This window comes from Anabrus simplex, chromosome 1 (assembly GCF_040414725.1).
Source record: "Anabrus simplex isolate iqAnaSimp1 chromosome 1, ASM4041472v1, whole genome shotgun sequence".
Classification (NCBI taxonomy): Eukaryota; Metazoa; Arthropoda; class Insecta; order Orthoptera; family Tettigoniidae; genus Anabrus; species Anabrus simplex.
The window spans coordinates 689,802,315-689,820,161 of NC_090265.1; the positions used below are offsets into that span (position 1 = coordinate 689,802,315).

General features: G+C 37.3%; 1 protein-coding gene across 1 annotated transcript in view; it reads right to left on the reverse strand.

Moving 5' to 3' along the window:
- LOC136857343 (transferrin) overlaps window positions 1-17,847 on the reverse strand; it is a 95,614-nt gene that overhangs the window by 15,409 nt on the left and 62,358 nt on the right. The window contains exons 8-11 of the mRNA XM_067135951.2: window positions 16,113-16,273; window positions 13,667-13,910; window positions 7,745-7,899; window positions 3,545-3,736 (exon numbers count right to left, since the gene is read on the reverse strand). Of these exons, the coding sequence (XP_066992052.2) occupies window positions 3,545-3,736; window positions 7,745-7,899; window positions 13,667-13,910; window positions 16,113-16,273 (752 nt within the window). The remainder of the gene's footprint in view (window positions 1-3,544; window positions 3,737-7,744; window positions 7,900-13,666; window positions 13,911-16,112; window positions 16,274-17,847) is intronic.

Consider the following 17,847-nt stretch of genomic DNA (forward strand, 5'->3'; position numbering starts at 1 on the left):
TGTGCTTTCTTGTGTTCCAGTATATTTGAGTGAGATCACCTGAAGTTCTGGCTGTCACGTCAAGTTTGTTACAGTGTAGCAGGTATTCCTTATCCATTTTGCTTCCAGAGTCATGGCAAAATGTGCATTTTTCGGATCTCAGGATGTTGATTCATTTCAGACGAGCAGAAAGACAGTCGTGGCCAGCGTTAAGTCTGAAGAAGGCTACAGCTTCTCTTCTTGCTTTTATTTTATACTGATCCCATTTAGCATCAACATCCTTCCATAATTTGGTTTCTGCTGTTTTCTTTGCCATTTCTTCATGCTTCATGCTTCATACTATTTTTCAGAATCCTTTTTTCTGACATAAAATCAGACTGGCAGATTGTTGTAGTATAGTACCTTTTTTGGTTAATCTGTTTGCCTCTTCATTACCTGTTATTCCAACATGAGAAGGAATCCACTGAAATGAGATCTGTTTATGGAGTCTTTGGAGGGTTTTTATAACATAGAATTTCTTTCAGTTCTTTATTTTGAGACTTATTATTTGATGAGACGACTTGGATGACTGCTTTTGAATCTGTAAGGATAACAAACTTTTGGTAATCATTGTTTCTGCCTAATAACTGTTGTAGTGCATGGGAAATTGCTTTTATCTCTGCATCAAAATTTGTTTTGTTTTGGCATACTGGGAAGTGGAGTGAGAAGAGAGATGAATGTATTCCTGCCCCAGTTCTGTTTTCCTTGTCCTGTGAGTTATCTGTATTTTTAGCCATTGATTAGATGGATAATTTTTTTTCTATTGCACAGAGGGCCAGCTGTTTTTGATAATATAGTATAGTGAACAGTCGTTTTGCAGGCCTCTTCTAGCAAAGTTAGGTCTGCAGTCACTTGCATATATTCAATGGGGTTGACTGGCATACAGAGTGGGTCTAGTTTTATTTGCAGATTGCTCTTATTAATATATTCGTTGGCAAGACTCAAATGATCTTTTTGGGTTTTAAGATTGGGGCTATTAACTGGTTTTTTGGCCCAGGTCATTTGGGCTAGTCTTTGTAAGCTGAGATATGTGTTGGCTGTTTGTTATCCCATCTTTTCTTCTATTGGGGGTATACAACTGAAAGGCGGTTTTTTACTGCTGGCCAACATTCTGATGGTGAAATCTTTTTCAATCAATGGGACTCAAACCAGCTAACCACAGTGTCAGACCAGTTAAACTTCAACGCCTTAATGATCATGACCTCCAGGTGGACAAGTATGACCTTATAACACTAAAATGAATAAAATATGACCAAAGCAATAAAAATGGCTGAAATACGCATTTATATGCAGCATGAAATTGCTTTAAATGGGGTCAGTGACCCATCATTCATACTTATTTTTGGGTATAATGACCTGTGTATCTCCCTTCTTTCATTTGTCCAATGGGTGCCTGTTTTCTTTGAAGGTCCTGAAACCTCTTTTGTTTGATTACACTTCTGAGAGGTGCTCAGGTGTCATTTTCAGTTACTCCCATTTCCTGTATACTGTATTTACGCGAATAATCCCTGCCACCGAATATTCCCCGCACCCTAACTTTAGGAAGGCTCATTTTGAAAAAAAATGCCAACATTGACTCAAATAAAACCCACATCCCAATTTAGTGCCTCAAATATTTAAGAAAAAGATGCGGGGATTATTCGCGTAAGAACGCCGTATTTACACGCATAATTCCCGCCACTGAATAATCCCCGTACCCTAACTTTAGGAAGGCTCATTTTGAAACAAATGCCAACATTGACTCAGATAAAAAACCCACCCCAATTTAGTACCTCAAATATTTAAAAATAGATGCGGGGATTATTCGCGTAAGTACACCGTATTTACGCAAATAATCCTCGCACCGTAATCTTAGGAAGGCTCATTTTGAAAAAAAAATGCCACCCCAATTTAGTGCCTCAAATATTTAAAAGAAGATGCGGGGATTATTCGCATAAATACGCCGTATTTACGCGAATAATCTCCGCCACCGAATACCTGATCCCCGCACCCTAACTTTAGGAAGGTTCATTTTGAATAAAATGCTAACATTGACTCAAATAAAACCCGCACCCCAATTTAGTGCCTCAAATATTTTTAAAAATGCGGGGATTATTCGCGTAAATACGGTATCTTTCTTCACTTCTGGTAGCCATGGTGTCCCATCTTCCTGTTCTTCCAGTAGTTGAAAAGCCGGTACGCCATCCTAGTGACATGTCCGTAGAAAGTCAGACACCTCTTCCTGACTACGCCTGCGAATTTTTTTCAGTAAACTGTATAGCTCCTGGTTTGGTCAGCATTTATACTCACCATCTACTTTGATCAGTCTTATCTTCCTCTCCTGGACCTCCAGTTTCTTCAACAGTCCTTTGCTGTTCAGTATCAAGTATTTTGTGGTGAATAGGGCATCTGGATGGATAACTGTCTGGTAATGCCTCAATTTGGTGTTACGAGAGACACATTTCAAGATAAAAATTTCATTGTTCCCCATCTTATCCTTCCTCAGCACCATTTAACTTCAATTTATTTTATTCTTCTCTTATTTCACTATCACTCTTCCTCTTTTAATTTATTTTACTTTTTCTATTAAAAAAACAAAAAAACAAACCTACCTTCACTTCGGTTCTCCTCGTTCAAATTATAACTCTTGTCTTGCACCAACTTAGACTACTTCAATCATGACCTAAATTTCTTCAATTTTAAAAATAACGACTCTGCATATATGCTTTCATTTGTTTTCCGATATTGCGCTTTTTACTATATTTTTTCCTCTTTACAATTGTTTTTTCAAGTCAACTGTTTTCCAAGAACTCAGCAGGAGCACAATTACTCATTCAATTATACTGAATTGCGTTGTATATTTCTATATATACGTACTTAACTTCCCGCAACCGAGGCAAATACTGGATCTTCAGGATATTCTCCATTCTACTTTGGCGTTCGAGACCACAGCGCATGACCTTGAACATGCCGCACTGATCACCGGGAGCTGGCAGTTTGCTTCTATAAATCTATTCGTCTGCGACTTCAACATATTTATGGATCTTCATATGTTGTTCGATAGTGTTGTGACTTTGTACTTGACAGAGTGTAAAAGTTCATAATATTACGTACTGTTTTCTTTTAAGTGACTCACAATTTTCTACCCCCATCATCAATTTATATTTCATCTTATACTGATCCAGAGTTCATTTAATCTTTTTCATATGCATTGTTTTTTATGTTTTGAACGGCTGACGATGACCTGGACTAGGGTCGAAACCGGTCCCATTTCTAATTACTATTAAATAAGAATGTAATCACTACATTTCTTTCTCTTATGTATTGAATAGGTTGAACCTCTTTTTCAATTATTTAATTTTTAACACATTTCGTGTTATAAATGTTCTTGGTCTGTTGATATGCTAACTCTAGTTTGTTAATCCAAGTTGTTAGGCTATTTTTATTTTAAAAAGGTTTTTTATGGATGTTACTTTCATGAAAACAGTTTTTTTTAAGTATGGCACTCCTCTACATGCTGATTCAGACTCAGTAAAGAACTACTCACCACTATCAACATCACCAACACAGAGGTCACACAGTTTAGATGGGTTCTCTCCTTTAGGATTGTTCTCTGTTTGAAGGATTCCAGGAACACAGCTACCACCAGAGAAGAACTCAGACATGGCCTTGGCATGAGGGCAAGTAGTATCGGGCACAAGTTTCTGGGTCAGCAGTGTGTAGAGAGGTATGTTCCATCCTGGAATCATTCAAATGTATCATATGACTCCCTGACCTATTAAATTATTATACACAATAAACTTGTGATGATTTTACCATAGTGAATTACAAATATTCATAAGAGAAAAATTATATTGTTCCACCTTTCAATACACTTTTGTAAACAACTTTACATTGTTTATACATAATGGAAAGACGCTGTACAAAACATATCTTCTACCAATTCTACCAATCGGACTGGAAGCAGCAACATTGACTAGATCTGCACAAAGTCACCTACAGGCCACTGAAATGAAGTTCCTTCGGTCATGTCTCCAAAAGACAAGGAGAGACAAAATAAGGAATGAAAGTATTCCGCAGCAAACTGGATTGGACAGGAGCCTGTTGGAAACCTTAGAATTAAGCAGATTACAATGGTATGGACATATAAGAAGGATGGCTCCAATTAGGACCGCATACTATGAAAGGAATGTTGGCAAGAGGCCCAGAGGGAGGCCTCGTGTTAGTTGGGAAAAACAATTTTCAAAGACCTTGTGAAACATGATGTAAATTGGCAGGAAAAGGTAGGACATTAGCTGTGGATGGATAGGACAAACTGAAAGAGGCTCATAAACACCCACACCCGGCATGCTGGAGTGGAAAATCGATGATGGAGATGACTAGAACATGTTTCAGTTGTTTTGAATCATCATCAGCTGTCTAATAGTTAAATTGACAAAAGATATTCTAAAAAATTACAAAAAAAGGATACATAAATGGACGATATGTTATGAAAAATAAAAAGTACACTCAAAAAAAGAAAAGGAACATTTTCTTGGCCAGTCCAATTGTACCATTGTTCTTAACACAAAGAACATAATACCAATATATTTGGTCCGTTATTGGGCATTATAAATTTTCCAGCTAACTCATTCCTGATTGCCAGCGTTTCGCCCCAGTGTGCCAAGTTGGGCTCCAAGTAGCCTACGCCATGGCCTCCGCGGTATGCAGTAGCCATGCGTCTTGGTAGGTGTGCTATTTACCAGCTGATGAGCCCAACATGGCTCACTGGGATGAAATGCTGGCAACCGGGAAAGAGTTAGCTGGAAAATTTATAATGAGTAATAATAATAATAACTTCAATGTTTCCACCTTTTCAATACAATATATTCACAAAATTACAAAATTATACGGTACTAGTTTCGACCCATCTAGGGGTCATCATCAGCCGTATTGGAGCAAAGATCATTTGTGGCGAAATCCTAAGACAATATTATTTTAAAGAATAACAAGTGAAATGAGATGTTATGGTAATAGTTAATAATACAAGGAATATACATAATAAGAGGTTTTTAACAAAGAATAAAGTATAAATGGGGTGTTGTAAAAATTATAATCATGGAAATCAGTAAGTTCTTGTATTGAAATGAAATATGGCTTAGGAAGAGGGCTTAAGGTGGGGCTGAAGGGTGCGGGAGAAAGTGTAATTGTCTTGGAAAAGTACCTTTGATTAAATTTAGGATTGAGTTTAGGTTGGCTGCATTATTGTTTCTGAGGAAAGTGATAAATAGATCGAAGAGTATGTTGGGTTTCTCTGAGATTTCATTGAGATTGTGACTGGCATTAAAGTATTGGTCTAGGTGTATGTAGTAATTTTCCATTATGTTCAGTAAAGGGCCCTTGTTTGCTAATACGAGGATGTCCATGTCTTGTTCAATATTGGTGAAATTATGGTTATAATCTTGCATGTGTTGGCCGATGGCTGAAAACTTGTTGTATTTTATTGCGTTAGTGTGCTCGTGGTATCTGATAATGAAGTTTCTCCCGGTTTGCCCGATGTAGGTTTTTTACAGGTGGTACATTTGATCCTATAAACTCCTGATTTTAAAAAACTGCTGGTCTTGTTGATGTGTGAAGTATTGTATAAAACATTCATGTTCTTATTGTTGGTTTTGAAGGCTATTTTAACGCCTTGTTTCTTAAAGATGTTGGTTAACTTGTAGATATCATTGTTGAACGTGAAGGTGGAAAATGTTAGAGGTTTGGTTATTTCTTTTTTGAGGGTAGTTTTTGGGCGATGTTTGTGTTTATTGATTATCCTTTCTATAAAATGATTGCTGAAGCCGTTGAATTTTGCGATTCCGCGGATTGTGTTATAGAAAGGATAATCAATAAACACAAACATCGCCCAAAAACTACCCTCAAAAAAGAAATAACCAAACCTCTAACATTTTCCACCTTCACGTTCAACAATGATATCTACAAGTTAACCAACATCTTTAAGAAACAAGGCGTTAAAATAGCCTTCAAAACCAACAATAAGAACATGAATGTTTTATACAATACTTCACACATCAACAAGACCAGCAGTTTTTTAATATCAGGAGTTTATAGGATCAAATGTACCACCTGTAAAAAAACCTACATCGGGCAAACCGGGAGAAACTTCATTATCAGATACCACGAGCACACTAACGCAATAAAATACAACAAGTTTTCAGCCATCGGCCAACACATGCAAGATTATAACCATAATTTCACCAATATTGAACAAGACATGGACATCCTCGTATTAGCAAACAAGGGCCCTTTACTGAACATAATGGAAAATTACTACATACACCTAGACCAATACTTTAATACCAGTCACAATCTCAATGAAATCTCAGAGAAACCCAACATACTCTTCGATCTATTTATCACTTTCCTCAGAAACAATAATGCAGCCAACCTAAACTCAATCCTAAATTTAATCAAAGGTACTTTTCCAAGACAATTACACTTTCTCCCGCACCCTTCAGCCCCACCTTAAGCCCTCTTCCTAAGCCATATTTCATTTCAATACAAGAACTTACTGATTTCCATGATTATAATTTTTACAACACCCCATTTATACTTTATTCTTTGTTAAAAACCTCTTATTATGTATATTCCTTGTATTATTAACTATTACCATAACATCTCATTTCACTTGTTATTCTTTAAAATAATATTGTCTTAGGATTTCGCCACAAATGATCTTTGCTCCAATACGGCTGATGATGACCCCTAGATGGGTCGAAACTAGTACCGTATAATTTTGTAATTTTGTGAATATATTGTATTGAAAAGGTGGAAACATTGAAGTTATTATTATTATTACTTATATATTGTTCAATACGGACCAAAAACATGAAATTCATAACCATCAAATTTATAATGTCCAATAATGGACCAACTATATTGGTATTATAAATTTACTAATTTAGAACAATATTTCAGGTTCCCTATGGGAATCGACATCTATATCATCTGATGGTCAGGCAGGCATCAATTTTTGAAAATAAGGCAAAGTCTCTCATAGTGCATTGGCACTGCCAGTGGCTCCAAGTAGCCTATGCACTGACCATGCACCTTGGTAGGTGTGCTATTTACCAACTGATGAGCCCAACTTGGCACACTGGGGCGAAACACTGGCAATCAGGAATGAGTTAGCTGGAAAATTTATAATGTCCAATAATGGACCAACTATAATGGTATTATAAATTTCTCATTCGGAACAAATATTTCAGGTTCCCTATGGGAATCCACATCTTTATCACAAAGAACATTCCTGATTTTTTTGTCAGAATAGTTCTGATATACACTGTATATGGAATTCTGGGTTTAATCCTAATGAGGGGGATTTGCCTGTTTGCTGAAACACAAAGTTCTCTACCTAGAAGATTATTCAAGGAACATATCCTCAGTTGGCCAGGAGCTTGTACCTATTCTTAGCTTTCCAACAACTACAGTTCCATTTCCAGCACCAGCACAATTATACACTACCAATCTCTTCCACCAAGACAGCATTCAATTGTCCTTATCCATGTCTTTTATTTTCGAAAATGTGGAAGTTCTAACATGGTATTTTTACTTTGAAACAATTAAACCTATTAAATATGACTTTTTAACGTTTTGCTGTATAGGAATGTCAAGAAACTGAGAAATATTTGAATTAAAAATATTTTAATTAATCAAATTCTACTTTGTTGTCATAGATGCTTTATCATGGGTACTTGAGACCTACCTGCAGTGCGGCCATATCCAGTATGGCAGGACTTAGCTCCCCGGAGATCGGCCAGACTCTTGTAGCTAGACGACTTCTTTACCACAGCGACAGAGTAGTAGAGTGCATCGTGATCGCCATACACCTCAGTAACAATTGGCTTCAAGTTGTATTCACTGTTGAAGAGAAACAGGAGTGCATAGAAGCCTAGTCAATATCAGTGGATGATGAGGGCCATTAGTTCCTCAAATTCTGTTTAGATCCTTAAATACTTGAAATTTTGAACTTAATTACTCGTGTAAGGTCACAGAGACCTGAGTGAATTTTTTTTAATCAATTTTCTTTGATATGTGTCTGTTAGGTCATCAGCCCAGAGGCTGGTTAGATCCTCAAATAGCACCACCAAAGGTTATGCGGTTATGAGGAAACCCCAAACACCAATGGCAGCACCAAAATGAGGTATACTAGGCAAGATGAGGAGTGAGGTAGTTTGCCATTGCTTTCCTCACTGGGTCAGAAAGTACTATTGCAGCACAACTGACCCTATAAGCAGCACCTTTCATAACACTCAGATGCACTAGTCATGCTCTGAATGTCATTACTCATACCCCAGCAGCTTCCATATTGTCACAGCCATGGATTTTGACTGGGACTTCGGTGGAAGCTACACTTTACTCTGGCCTGTGCCAAGAGATGGATGCAATAGTAATATAAATTATTGCTAGCACTATCTACTTTCATCTGCTGTTTAGTTATTTGTCATAGTACAGTATAGGTCATTGCTGACAATAATTTCTTGTGCATCTGCTATGGTTATGAGATTTGACACAACGCGAGTGTGTGCGTTTTGGAAGAAGATACATGTAGAAATGACTAGAAAATTAGTAAGCGGCTAAACAAATTTCTTATTTTATATGTAAATGTTATGTTATGGTGATGCTCCATGGTTTACAGTAACTGGTTATCATGCTCATCTTTAGTCCAAGAAGAGTTCCTGTGTTCGATTCTTGTTTGGGTCGGAAATTTTGACCTTCATTGGTTAGTTTCTCCAACTCAAGACTGGGCGTTTGTGCCCCCTTCAACATTAGATTTTATTGCTTGTATTGCCCCACTCTCACAAGTGGCAGGTCGTCTATAGGTGTCAACTCAAAATACCTGTGCAGGCTCCTCCGAGACTATACGAGATGATAATATATATCATTCTGTACTAGTCCATAGAGTGGTGTGTAGTGTGTGTATGAAGAACGACACAAATATTCAGTCCCCGACTGAGAAGAATCAACCATATGAAGTTAATGTCCTTGGTCTGGCCAAGAATCAAACCCAGAGCCCTTTGAACTGAAGGCCATCACGGCAATCATTCAGCCAAGGATTGGGACTTCATATTATGCATAAGAATTAATAATTTCCCTCATATTACACCAATACTTTTCCATTTGCAACTGCGGGTCAAAAAGACCCGATGCACGTGTTTATGTATTTCTCTGTGATGCGAGCACTTAAGGGTTCAAGATGTCCTCACTTCTCTCCTGTCTAGCATAGACAGAATTCAAACAAATGTATAATTATACATTTCTAAATATTTTTGAGTGTGATTTGATAGAATCTGATAATGTTCGTTCAGAAGCAAAAGATAGCATTCTGCTTTTAATTAAGTTGTTTCATTTTTAGGTGTAATTCTGCAGTGATAAGAAGGGTACAAGGAAAACATAATTGGGCTCGACTGCAGTTACTTGATAAATATTTTACTCAATTACGATTACAGATTACTTTTACAAAAAGAAATCAGTAAAATTACAGTTACAGTTGAACCTCTCTTCTGCGGACACCATCAGTTCCTTAAAAAAACGTCCGTTACGCGAGGTGTCCGCTAAAATAAGGTTGTTAAAATTAATCAAACATTTTAACGGCAAAGAACATCCACACTAAATTTAAGCATACATCTTTATTTTTATTATTCTAAATAATTTCTAACTGAATATTTGCCTGGGAGATATTGCAAGTGATTTCACAACCTTTACATTCATTACGGCTTCGGGAAGTAATCATTCAGCTGAGCGTACAAAGTTAGCACTTTTTTTTTTTACATGTTTACTATATGACTGAAATGCTAAGGTATTTCTGCCTCAACAGTCAGCACATGAGAATCTCCAGGTTGGAAAATTTCTTGGTAACTTGGGAGTAAAGAGTCAGTGGCAGTATTCCCAGCCAACTAGAATTCTCCAAATATACACTATGTAATTAGAACACAAGGTGACCCTAACGAAAGGTTTGGAAAGAACCCTGTAGAGAACAATTAACTTCATGGCTACTTCAGCATTCCTATGTATGTTTCATCTCTCTTTTCCTTGGACTCAAAGTAATACAAACATTCAAAAGGAATTCCTGTAAGTTTGCAAAATGATATTAAGAGTAAGAATGACACAGCCTTGTATAAAGAAAGTGTCCTGGGACACGTAAAGTGTCTGCTTAAGACAAGTGGACGAGATTAATGACGATAATCACAAGTAAAAAGAATAGAACATTCCACCTAATCAATACTATTATTTATTATAAGGTACTTAAAATATTTTTACATTGCAGTACCAGTTTCATATGTCTTGATGTGCTTCTACAATGAGACAGGTGTGAGTCGCATGGTTTGAGCAAATAAATTTAAATTCTTCTTGTGGTTTGCTCAGGGTCAAGTTGTCTCGGTTTGATGTCCCATTAACTAAAGTGAGAATGTTCCCTTCTTCATAACTGCGATCTGTTGGACCATGCATGGTGCACTCCCAACAGTCACACAAATGACAGGCCAAGACAGCAAGTAAATAATTTGACACAGTCCAATTTATTACTAAACTTCCTACTGATACAAGTTTTACAAAACACAGTACCTTTTAACTGTGTATTAAGAAGTTTTAAACTTAAAATAAGAGTATCAACATTATAACACTCTAATCAAATGAATGAATAAGTGAATGAGCATCAAGATCAGCAACATTACGACGAACTGGTGAACATTTTAGACTTTTAAAACTTCTCTTCCAAGCATATTTTAATACTACAATGCATCAATGTAATTTAGAATAAGTCATTTACAATTTGAATAAGTAATGTTTTAATATTATATGTTATTTTCAATGAGTAAGGTTCTTCAGCAGCTGAAGATGACCTACACATAGGGTCAAAACCAGTACTGCAATGTAAAACTATTTTAAGTACCTTATAATAAATAATAGTATTGATAAGGTGGACAGTTCCATTCTTTATACTTGTGATCAGTGGAATCATCAATACGGAAAATGAAGTTAATAGATTAAGAGATCTGCTTAAATGGGCTTTTTGAACATGTATGTTATGTAAAATACAATCAGTTCCATGGAAAAATGTCTGTAGAAGGAGGTGTCCACTGAATAAAGGTGTCTGTTAGGGCAGATTCAGCTGTACTTTAGTCTTAAAGAAATCACTGACTTTTTTCACTTGGTCTTTGAATAATACAAAAGTTTACAAGGAAAAGGAATATATTACTTCATTTTGTGTGTGTTTTTTTTTTGTATAGAGGCATTAAGTGGCAATCATCTCTAGGTGAGAATGAACATGATATCTTGCAATTTTCAAAATGATCTTTTTCCCATTATTTTTATTTTAGTTAAATGACTTTTAGCAATTAAAATGAGCTGTGAGATCGCATCTGGGAGATAGTGGGTTTGAATCCCACTGTTGGCAGCCCTGAAGATGATTTTCCGTGGTTTCCCATTTTCACACCATTTTCACACCATTTTCACACAAGGCACCAGGTACCTTAATTAAGGCCACAGCCACTTCCTTCCCATTCCTAGGCCTTTCTTGTCCCATCATCACCGTAAGACCTATCTCTGTCAGTGCGACGTAAAGCAAAAAAAAGAAAATATATATATATTTTCAGGCTCAGACAATACAATACCCCAACTTGGCCGGTTCGATCCTGGCTCAGTCCAGTGCTCAAACACGTCAGCCTCGTGTCGGTAGATTTATTGGCACATAAAAGAACTCCTGCAGGACAAAATTCCAGCACCTCTGCATCTCCAAAAATCATTAAAAATGTAGTTAGTGGGACGTAAAAATTATAACATACATCTTCATTATAGACTGTTATGCCTTTCAGTGTTCAGTCTGCAAGCCTCTGTGAATTTACTAATCGCTGCTACAATACTCTATTTCTCTAGTTCTGTGGCCTCGTTTAGTTCCATACATCTTATCTTTAAATTGTTAGATACCGAGTCTAACCACTGTCATCTTGGTCTCCCTCTACTTCTCTTACCCTCCATAACAGAGTCCATTATTCTCCTAGGTAACCTATCCTCCTCCATTCGCATCACATGACCTGACCAACCAAGCCGGTTTATGCGTACAGCTTCATCCATCGAGTTAATTCCTAACTTGGCCTTTATCTCCTCATTCTCAGTACCCTCCTGCCATTGTTCCCACGTGTTTGTACCAACAATCATTCTCACTACTTTCATGTCTGTTACTTCTAACTTATGAATAAGATATCCTGAGTCCACCCAGCTGTCGCTGCCGTAAAGCAAAGTTGGTCTGGAAACTGACTGATGTAAAGATAGTTTTGTTTGGGAGCTGACTTCCTTCTTGCAGAATACTGTTGATCGCAACTGCAAGCTCACTGCATTAGCTTTACTGCAACTTGATTCAATCTCACTTACTATATTACCATCTCAGGAGAACACACATCCTAAATACAGTACTTTAAATTATTCACCTGTTCCAGCTTTGTATCACTAATCTGACATTCAATTCTGTTGAGTTTCTTACGTACTGACATCAATTTAGTCTTCGAAAGGCTAATTTTCATACCATCCTCATTGCACTTATTTTCAAGTTGCAAGATATTAGACTGCAGGCTTTCGGCACAATCTACCATTAAGACCAAGTTATCAGCATACACCAGACTGCTTACTATATTTCCACCTAACTGAATCCCTCCCTGCCACTTTATACCTTTCAGCAGATGATCCATGTAAACTACGAACAACAAAGGTGAAAGATTATAGCCTTGTCTAACCCCTGTAAGTACCCTGAACCAAGAACTCATTCTACCATCAATTCTCACTGCAGCCCAATTGTCAACATAAATGCCTTTGATTGATTTTAATAATCTACCCTCCAGTAACTTAATATAAATATAATCACAGTAGGTCTAACTCATCATCATCATCATCATCATCATCATCATCATCATCATCATCATCATAATCATTGTCCAGCTGTAGCCGGATAGGGGCTAATATGGTTCCTCTCTACTTTCTTCGGTCTTTCCACCACTCCTCCTCCAACACTGTGCCCCATTCCAGATTTCTTTCTCTAATACTGTGTTGGATTATGTCCTTCCATCTCAATCATCATCATCAGCGGCCTCTCCTTCCTTGCATTTGCATTTCCATCACCTTTTTTTGGCATTCTTTCATCACTCATTAGCTTTATGTGCCCAAACCATCTTAATCGGCTTTTCTCTATTCTATCATTCGTTAGACTAGGATATTTTAATTTTCTTTACTTTTTGCGCGGAGTCTGTGGGGCCCCTTAAAGTCCCGGGCCCGCCTGCAATGTAGGCCCTAACGTTAGGTCCCTGTTTCTTTTTTTGTTCGTTTCTGACACCATTTCGAACTTGGGTATTGCCACAGAGATCGAGTCTCACTAGCTGGCCTTTGCCTGGCACTGATCATCACAGCCTGTGATATAACCACATCACTGGTGCTGAATAACATATGCTCATCATCCGCCCACCCACCTACAATACTGTGTGCCCACAGGACGAAATCCCTAGCATGAGCATCTCTGTTCTAGATGTTTATACTACTTTTAAGTTTTCATTTCAAACTAAGGTATAAAATTACTTAACTTTATTCATTTCCTATCATAGACAGGCTTACAACTAATTGATAAATAATTATCATTACTCACGTTTGAGCAATGTGTAGTTCTCCAGCATCTAGGCTGATGATGTCTGCACCATCCTCCTTTATAGCACGCAAGCAAGCATGGAGGTCTGACTGCTGGACACAGTCGAACTCCGGCCTGATATCTCTTGAGAAGGCAGCACGGTGTAAGTTACGACACTTATCCATCTCTTCCTTAGACGTTGTACAAATGCGTACCTTCTTGTATCCAGGTCCAGATCCACGCTCAATCACGTCTGTGTAGTTGGCTGAGGCACAGAAAATACATATCTTATTTACAGCACTGCACTGGGGCATATCAAAATTTACTTTGCCCTAGGTGCCCTTGATGTAAACCGAGGCCATAATTAAAATATTCAGATGAGTGAGAATTGAAACTGAAATCTCCATTAAGAGATAGTGAAACTACTCCTGCACCTCAAAGCTTGCTTCTTAGTTCATTTCTTCTTGGATATTAAATTCACATTAATCTGATTATGTAATTAACAAAAACAAACCCCATGGTGCAACAGCCCTGAAGGGCCATGGTCTACCAAGCGACCGCTGCTCGGCCCGAAGGCCTAAAGCTTGCTTCTTAGTTCATTTCTTCTTGGATATTAGATTCAGATTGATCTGATTATGTAATTAATAAAAACCAAATCCCATGGCACAACAGCCCCGAATGGCCATGGCCTACCAACTGACCGCTGCTCATCCCGAAGGCCTAGAGATTACAAGTTGTTGTGTGTTGAGCACGACGGATCCTCTCGGCTGTTATTCTTGGCGTTTGAGACTGGGGCCGCCATCTCACCGTCAGATACCTCCTCAATTGTAATCATGTAGGCTGAGCGGACCTCAAACCAGCCCTCAGATTCAGGGAAAAATCCCTGACCTGGCCGGGAATCAAACCTGGGGCCTGTGGGTAAGAGGCTACCCCTATACTGCGGGGCCGGCTATATAATTAATACCTTTGGTTATTTGAACGGGAAGATGTATTTGAAGTTAAAGTTTCTAAGGGAAACATACTTAACCCTCTTAGTGCCATACTCTCATGCTGTGAATGTGCCAAGAACACCAGGCTTATAAGTAGCATTTTGCAAGTCCCTATTTAAAGCGCCACATAATTCACAGTTCTGAATATTTTGACTTTAAACTTGCAGAGAATGTTGAGGATAGTACGTATTTACTGCAAACAATGATTACAATACCTTTAAGTTTCAAAATATATATTTAAAAAGTATTTTCTGAACATTGAACAAAAGAGGTTTGTGAATCTCCGTAGAAAAACCTAACTTATTACAAACATAAGAAATGCTCCAAAATTTTTGACAATACTATTGGTTGAGTAGAAAAAGTAAAGAAATTTAATTACCTGAGAGAAATAATTCAAGAAAATGGTTTAGAAAAATATGCTGAAGAAGAAAGATAACACAAGATGGAAAGAGCACATGGCATCAGTAAGAATTTTCACATCAAGAAATGCTTATCTAAAAGTCTTCAAATAAAGCACTACAATACTGCGGTAAAATCAGATTTTCTTTTCGCAAGTAAATGTCTTGTTTTGAACTATAGTTTAGATACACTGAAAGTACTAGAAAGAAGAATCATGAAAAAAATATTGGGACCAATGAAAACAACAGAACAATGAAAAATAAGAAGTAAAAAGGAAATATACCAGAAGAAAGAAAATATAACAGAAAAATTAAAAAAAGATATTACTATTTTTTAGACATATCTATAGAATGGATGATAACAGATTGGCAAAACAAATATTCTTAAGTACCTTTGGGTAGAAAAGTCAACAACAAGCTAGATACAAGAAGTCAAGAAAGATTTAGAAAGAAGTAAAATAAGAGAAGAGTAAACTATAGGAAGAGAAATTTTTAAAAAGAAAGTTTTAAGAATGGAAGGATTCCAAGGCAGAATGAAGAGGGAAACCTAGTCCAAAGTGGTCTGAGAAGAGAAGAATAAAGCATAGTAGAATGTTGAAGGAATACTGGAAAGAACGGGAGAGGAAACAAGGAAGAATGTATTGAAATTGACACATGATCCCTAGCAGACGTCATCATAAAGAAGAAGAAATAAAAATAAAAATGTGCTAATCCCTCTGAAATGCAACCATCCAAGTAAATAAAGACAGAAAATTTGAAAAGTATCTGTTTGGTACTTCAGTACGTAACTACCGTTACATAACTGCCAATCATTGCATGACCAGAGAAACACATGAAATTCAGAAATCTAATGTGCTTAAATAAATTAATAAATGAGCCGTGTAGTGAAATATTACAGACTGTGTTCTTTACTTTATGGAAACAGAACATAAGATATTGACATCTGCCATTCATAATCATCCTAAATTCAGATAGTAAGGTGCACTGTTCAAACTATGGTAAGTCATTGCTGGCAGGTAAAAGCACCAAACAACAATATATCACTGTCTCGCATTTCTAAGATTAAAGTACAGTACTCACCCTTATTGAGATAATCAAGTGGTGCAAGGGGAGGATTAGGATAGTCGACTAGAGTTTCCTTTTGTTTCAGCTGCATAAGCACATCCTCAAGCCACTTGTCTTCGCCTTGCTTAGAGACTTCTGTGATCTGTGAGCGCAGATCATTCAACTCATTAATGTCACTGCAACAAAAATGGCAATACTCAGGAAAACACGTACTCATATATAAAACTGAGCCATAAAAAGGAACAGGATTAAGATAAACACGATGACATGTTAACGCTGAACCAGAGGGCAATGGGAAAGGAGACAAGGACAAAGTATTGGAAAGGAACAAACACGTGTCAATCGAAGTCATAAATACAGAGTGTTGCATATAAACGAAGCAGTGTTTTTACTCTCCGAGATGTGCGCTGCAGTATGGGAGGCACACGCATAGTTCTTGACCTTGCAAGCAGCCTGCATGTGTTCAACCACACAATCATCAGTTGCCAGTCTGAATCTCAGCTGTTAACATGGTGAGACAGTTATCATTGCAACACCGTATTTTCGTATGTAAAAGTTCTGGTTTCATCTTGATGGTCATGTGAACAGTATAACTTTTCCTATTGGTGTGGAGAAAATTCGAATGGTGTTTATGAAGTCCCTCATTATGACAGGAAGATTGGTGTTTGGTGTTATGTTAGTGCAAGACGAATGATTTTTTTTTTCAAGACGACAGTAAATGTAGAGAGGTACCAAGATGATATTTTGACACTGTTCTTCCATCAGTTAACGGAAGAAGGAAAATGACGTGGGTGGTTTCAACAAGATTCAGCCCCTGCCGATCATCTTACAATCTCGGAAGTGTTTGCAGACAAAGTAATCAGTGGTGATCTATTTCCTCCTCGTTCTCCAGATCTAACAGTGTGTGATTTTTATTTATGGGGTAAACTGCAAGAAAAAGTGTATTGAACAAATCCTCACACATTGGAGGAACTGAAAGAAAACATAATAATATAGCAGAAAGAGCACAATCAGGCAATCATTATTCTAGAAAAGTAACGCTTCTTGTGACCTTAGATGTAAAAGATCGGCAAGATGGAGTGATATGGTGGAAGCACTCCAAGAAACTTTTAACTTGCCAGAGTATCTTACCTACATATTGAGAGACTATTTCAAAGATCGCACTTTAGTATATGATACGGATGATGGTCAGAGAATAAAACGACTCATAGCTGGTGTAGCGCAAGGGTCTATTCTTGGTCCAAATCTTTGGAACATTATGTACGATGGATTATTATGGCTGAAGATGCCAAATGATGCGAGACTTGTGGGCTATGCTGATGTGGTTGCTCTGACAGTAGCCCGTAATTTGGAGATAACTCACCTTAAACTGAACCAGGTGATGCAGTGGATAAAACAATCACAAATTAGAATTAGGAGATCATAAAACAAAAGTAGTTCTTCTAACAAGGAAGTGCCTATGCAAATTGGGCAGATAGTAATTGAAACATCTAGGACTATAAAGTACTTAGGTATAACGCTTGATACCAAGCTCACTTTCTGGGACTAGGTAACAGATAAGGCAGCGAAATTAATGACTACGCTGAGTAGATGGATGAGTAATATTAAATGTAATATTAAATGTAATATTAAATGTCCAAAATCTTATGTTGACTGTGTCCAATCTGTTCTTTTATATGGCTCTGAAATTTGGACTGAATCTTTGAAGTTTGAAAAGTATTGTAAAAGAATGGTGGCAGTGCAGCAGAGA